Raw genomic sequence first — 6,000 nt, forward strand, 5'->3', positions numbered from 1 at the left:
AGAGAGAGAGAGAGAGAGAAACGATCTTCTAAAATTCATTATCGTGCCTGATATACGTTATTATTCTTTTCCGCTTTACTTCTGCAAACTTTTTCACACCGTATATACAAAAGACCAAGAGTCGCTCGTTCTCCCCCATGTTACTAATTTCTCCATCCCACAATTACATTTCAACACAATACCCTGCAAGCACACATCATTTCTGCATTATCATAAGTTCCGAAAGCGTAGCGAGAGCGTTTTGGGTGATATAAATATAAACGGAGGGTTATAACAAAAAGCAAACTGAAAACTCTTCTTTGCAGCTAGCAGAAAACACAGTTTAAAAGGTATTACATAAAAAGGTAATTTTCAATTGGAGGTGTTGGTTTAAGTGAACCTTTTTGATAATTCTTTCCGAGGGTATATTTCATAAATGTTAACGTAACAAGGAACTGGATGCTAGTATGTATGCTTACAAGTACTAATGAGGCCACAAGATCAATTGAATTATCTTGCAAAGCATCTCAATATCTTGCAAAGCATTAGTAAAATGCTCCATAGAACACAACCACCACATCATCTTGGAAGAACTAATTGTCAAGTCTTTGAAGAAGAACCATTTTTTCTATCATTAGTGTTAACAGGAAATATCACTGAGTTGGGATCGAGCTTGTTCAATCTGCAAAGCAACTTATCTGATCGCGCTTCAACATTGAATCACAATGTAAATTGTTCATTCAAGTCCCTTCAAACTAGGTCTCAATTCACTAAATCACTATTAATGAAAAGAAAGAAATCTGATAAATTCAAGTGTAAAAATGTATTTGAAACGCAGCCACAACTTACATATAAAATAATCATCTAATCAAGACTTCAAACCACCAGCCCAACTATCCTATCCAAGACTTGAAGCAGCTATCGTAAAACATTGAAGTCGAAACATTGTTAGCTCATCATCATTTACCAATCCCAGGGTAGAATAAGCATTCTTTCCAAATTTCATAAGCCATAGTTAGTTCCTCATGTAGTCCTACAAATAGGGATATGGTCTACAAGCCATTCTAACACATCCTTGGACAGAAAATTCGAACCAAAGATGCAACATACACAGAGTGGAGACGAAGAAGATTTGTCCTGAGGCAAAGACAGCCAAAAAAGCTGAAACACGAGCCAAACCATCCCAAAACCACAAGGGCCAACTCCTTTGATCCCAACTCAATTGCTGGCCGTACAAATAAAGCTCCTCACAACTGACTATTGGATGCTGCACAGCAATGTGCTTTTCAAGACTAGAGCAAACCCCTTTTGGGTGGAGTGGGCAGAAGCCGCATCCATGTACACACAAATTGGTCCAAACTTACAATTCTGCCCATTCAAGCTCCCACATGAAGACACTTTGTGCTCCATTTAGTTAGAAAGTAAGTTGCACGAAGTGTTATTCTCCAATGCATTTGCTGAGAGATCATAGAACCAGAACAATATAATCGATGGCGCCCAATCAAGTCTGCCTCTTGAAATACACTATTTTAACCATGAAGCACAAGTAGTTGAGTAAAACTAAGCAAGATTTCCTTCATGTTGAGAAAAGCCCCTGAACTGTAGCAATAACTCTAAACCAAAACTGATTTGGCTTTCGGAAGAAACTGTGTCTCCTAAAATCTAAGTGAACTGGAGTAAGGCAAAAGATAAAGACTAATTGGCAACTAAGGCAAACGTCAAACATAAAAATAATCTGAGTAACTACAAAGTAGGACAAGCCGGCTGAGATCTTTTAAACTAATTGAAGCCGCAAACTTTAGGTTTTTAGGTCTCTAAACGCGAAGAGAAAGTAAAATTATAAGAGTATATTTTAGAGGATAGACTTCTATAGTTTCAGAAAGTTATCAAGCACTTCGAAAAACTTCCCTTCCTTCTGATTTTAATGCAAGGACTACTTAATGAACCCCTAAAGATTGGTGGAAATACAAGGAGAGGAATAAGTCAGTCAGAGGCTCAAAGTGCATCTGTATGAAGGCTTTTTGACAACAACACTTGTATCCAGCAAAGATGGATGCATGAGATAATCATGCAAGCAATTCATGAAACACATCAGTCTGCAGGGAGAAGGTAACAAAAGCATCTTTAAAAAGCAACACTCACCTGATAATTTCAACCTACCTTTAGCAGCAATTTGCAGAATATCCACTTCCCTCTATAAAAACATTCACACAGCTCAAATCAATCCCAAGCCATATGAATAACTCCCCAACAAGGCTAACAAAAGATGCAGAATGGAGGAAAGGCATATTGCTCAGAGTAATGAACAACCTACCTCTGATCTCCAGTTAGAGAACAAATCCGCTTATGGACTAAAAACAAAAACCATTCCCACCACAAATATTACTACATATATAGCCCTTCTGGAAGTTTAGTATGGCCGTGCACGGTTTCCACCATGATAATTTCTATCTGGACCAGAAGAACCACCATCTCTGTAGTTGTCTCTCCTCCCATAATTGCCTCTACCACCGCCGCTGTTAAATAAGAAATTAATCAAACAAAAAATGTGGTGTGAGAAAGCTAAATAAGAAATTACAAGTAATTGAATATTTCAAATTCCATTGAAACAAATTCATGACATAAAATAACATATGCTCGCATGACATCGACCATGCAATTACCTTTGTTGTTCTACAGCTACTAAACAAATTGAGTGACAAACATAAAGCTCATTATGTGTTCTCAAAACCTGATTTGAATAATTACCATTTGTATAAAGTAAACTAAATGTCCAACCACAGTAACATAACACCACCCACTTAAAAGTAGCAAAAAATATATATATAAAATGGTAAAACGACACAAGTAAACAAACCCCAATTATTCAACCTCATTCCAGCATTTCCAAATGAAATCAAGAATTCAATGACAAACTTAATGCATTTTTGAGCTCTTGCATTCTGGCCTCATTTAGATAGAGGAACTACACTGACCATATTCTAAGTCTTGTTAAGAAAATCAAGCCCGCTAAACTTATGACAGACGTCCTTCATATATATGACAAACAAGAGGGAAAACCATTGAACTACTGATGAAGTGCAGAGGTACAACAGTGATAGCCACAGAACAAAATATTACCCCAATTTACATAAAGTAATGATGAAACTATAATTGTTGTCAAGCAAGTGGAAAAAATTATTTCAGCCTCCGCCAGTCAATACTTGAAATGGATCCCAAAGAATGACTTAAGAACATATCGAAGAACAGACAGACTTACCCAGAACCATATGCAGGAGCCTTTGGAGCAGACTTCTCAGCCATTGAAACGCTAATTTTGTATCCTCTCAAATCATGCACTGTTAAGCAAAAACAGTAGTAACAACTCAAAAAAGAGGGGTAGAAAAAACATCGAATAACTGGAGACAAATCCAGAGTCAAGATCATACTATTGAAAAAACCACCAGCAGAATGTGCAGCAGATGGATCTTCATAAGACAAAACTGCATCTCCTTTGTTGTTTCCTTGTTCATCGGTATATATTTTGATGCTCCAGGGCCATTGATCCTTGTAGCCCCGCTTTTGTTTGATTCTTGCAACCTATTAAATCAGAGATAAATAAGAATCACTTAAACGAGCCACAACTGCATGGAACCAAACATCATTTGTAACTAATCCACCAACTGAGAATTAACACAGAATTTTTTCGCTCAAATATATCCATAGTAGAATAAAAATCAGTAGCATGTCCCAATTATTTTATATGAGAATGGAAACAATTAAGTTTGATAGAGCCAAGAGGGGTGGCTTCTACAGAAATTGTAGAGGGTATCGCAAACGAATGCACACAAGCACAACATCCTTCAAATCATTCTAGAGCCTTCAGCTAATATATGCAAATAATACTTTAATGAAAAGAAGATGAGGAATTTGCATTACTTGGCCAATACTTCCAAAAAGTTCTCTAAGCTCCTCAATAGTGACATCTGGAGGCAAATTTGATATATAAATTCTCGAGTTATCACAGGAATCCCCACAATTTTCATCACACTGCTTGACTTTTTCAGAAGCCTCGGCTGGAGAACCACCATAACCTCCTGGGTTTCGAGGACCTCCACCATACCCACCAGTTTGACCACCTCGTCCACTGCCACGACTATCACCAAGATAATCACCACCGTAACCAGTAGGAGCACCATATGATGGAGGATATGAAGCAGGCCCCCCAGTATAGCTCGTGGGTGGAGGAACTGCATCAGGCGCATAACTGGGGTTCCCACCATATGCATTAGGAGGTGGTGCATAACTTCCACTAGAACCACCATAAGATGGGGGAGCAACCGGAGGACCCTGTCCATAACCACCATCATCCCTTCCTTGATTACCACCATAAGAACCACCTCTGCCATTCCCACCATCATAACCATTCCCACTCCGACCACTGCCACTATCATAGTGGTTACCTCTACCTCGATTGTTATCATAACTACCACCCCTTCCACCTCTGTTATAACCGCCACCACCTCTACCCCCACGATCATCACTACCAGCTGGAGATGGTGCACCGCATTTGTTACACTCAGTTCTTCTGGCAAAGTTCAAATTCCCGCAGCTACATCCATAGATGTCATTATCAATTACCACCAACAGATAAGGGAACTCAAATATCATATATACTTTTTGACCTTTTTGATAAAAATCTAATCATGCCCAGACATAAATTAACAACAAATTTGGTTCCACGAGATAAACAAATCGACTAAATCACAGAATTTCAAACAAGGCGTAAAGAAAAATGAGGACATAAATCATAGGCACATTTTTTGGGTAGCTCAGATCCAAAATAACACACAAATCCAAATCAGCATAATTGCTTTGCTTCTAAGAATGGTAGACATTCTATTTAAGGTTATAAAGTTCTTGAAGAATGGTAAATTGAAGGACTCAAAAATACCTTATCAATACTAATAGCAACATAAATTCACTTTAATGACGTAGTTCAAAGCATAGAGGCAAGATAAGACAGAAAAGATACGAGGACCCAGGTACCATGCAGATTAGAGTCTTATCCCTAGAAACATAAATATAATCCTTTTTCTGATGAACCCCTATAAAAATCCAGGATCTCAGAACCAGTAGCATTTCAAAGCAAAATTCATCTTCTTTTGGTGTTCATATATTGGCTTGAAACACATCAAGTAGATGAGTCATCTTCCCCATTAAAATCCCCGTAACATATACTTTATCCACAACATCTAAACTCGCAACTTAGGAAATATTATACACAAATTAAATGAAAGAACTTGAAATCTCCAAAACAAGCTCCGTTACCTTTGATTAGGGCAACGCCAATCACCTTCTCTGCCGCTTCCACCACCACGGCTGCCTCCCCTGCCGCCCCCGCGTCCGCCACGGTCTCCTTGGTAACCACCTCCACGGTCACCTTGGTAACCACCGCCACGGTCTCCTAAAATTAAAATATGAGATCTCTTGATATACAGATACACACTCTTCCAGGAATCCAACTAACGCATCAAAAACATAAATCAAACTAAATACCTCGATTACCGCCGTATCCGCCCCCGCCGCCTCCTCTTCCACCGTAGCCACCACTACCACCTCCCCGGTTCCCATACCCTCCGCCACCGCCACTATTTCCGCCATATCCAGCCCCACCACTTCCATAACCTCCGTATCCACCGCCTTCAGAGCCACCATAACCTCCGCCTCCACCCATAGGCGGTGCGCCAGATCCATCACCTTCTTGACCGTACATACCAGACATCTCTAGTACTACTCAGATAAGCAAAATTTGTAAGAAGAATTTCTCTACTCAAAATTAACAGATGACTTTGATTTCTAATGAGAAAGAGAGCAAGAAGAAAAAATGGCTGATAGAAGAACTAGGGTTAACGGAGCACCTCTTATAGTCGTGGATAAAGAGCAAAGATATTTTTTGTTCCTTTTTTGAGGGAATTTTCCACTGCGCTCGCGCATATGATAAATATGCTGCTTCTAGACAATCATAGTCGATAATTTCGA

General features: G+C 39.1%; 1 protein-coding gene across 4 annotated transcripts; it reads right to left on the bottom strand.

The window, feature by feature from the left end:
• Positions 1–760: 760 nt before the first annotated feature.
• TAF15B (TBP-associated factor 15B) lies at positions 761–5,893 on the bottom strand. Of its 4 annotated transcripts, XR_847966.3 has the most exons (8): positions 5,518–5,893; positions 5,290–5,425; positions 3,898–4,570; positions 3,408–3,558; positions 3,239–3,317; positions 2,294–2,495; positions 2,122–2,173; positions 761–1,436 (listed from the first exon to the last, which is right to left on the bottom strand). XR_847966.3 is itself a non-coding variant. In XM_011082476.3 (6 exons), exons 1-6 carry the CDS (start codon positions 5,741–5,743, stop codon positions 2,390–2,392), a joined length of 1,371 nt encoding a protein of 456 aa, XP_011080778.1. In that variant the 5' UTR covers positions 5,744–5,893; the 3' UTR covers positions 761–2,389. The 4 variants fall into 4 exon arrangements, 1 of the variants encoding a protein (XP_011080778.1); XR_847965.3 differs by having other exon boundaries at positions 761–2,173; XR_016065942.1 differs by having other exon boundaries at positions 2,122–2,495.
• Positions 5,894–6,000: the final 107 nt, after the last annotated feature.

This window comes from Sesamum indicum, linkage group LG6, assembly GCF_026168435.1.
Source record: "Sesamum indicum cultivar Baizhima isolate 11 linkage group LG6, ASM2616843v1, whole genome shotgun sequence".
NCBI classification, from domain to species: Eukaryota; Viridiplantae; Streptophyta; class Magnoliopsida; order Lamiales; family Pedaliaceae; genus Sesamum; species Sesamum indicum.

Excerpts from the sequence above, each read along its gene's own strand:
- TAF15B (XM_011082476.3), bottom strand. The coding sequence starts at position 5,743 with ATGTCTGGTATGTACGGTCAAGAAGGTGATGGATCTGGCGCACCGCCT. Across the intron at positions 3,559-3,897 it reads TTTTTGGAAGTATTGGCCAA|GTTGCAAGAATCAAACAAAA; the intron begins GTAATGCAAATT and ends CTGATTTAATAG. Across the intron at positions 2,496-3,238 it reads GCTCCTGCATATGGTTCTGG|CGGCGGTGGTAGAGGCAATT; the intron begins GTAAGTCTGTCT and ends CTTATTTAACAG.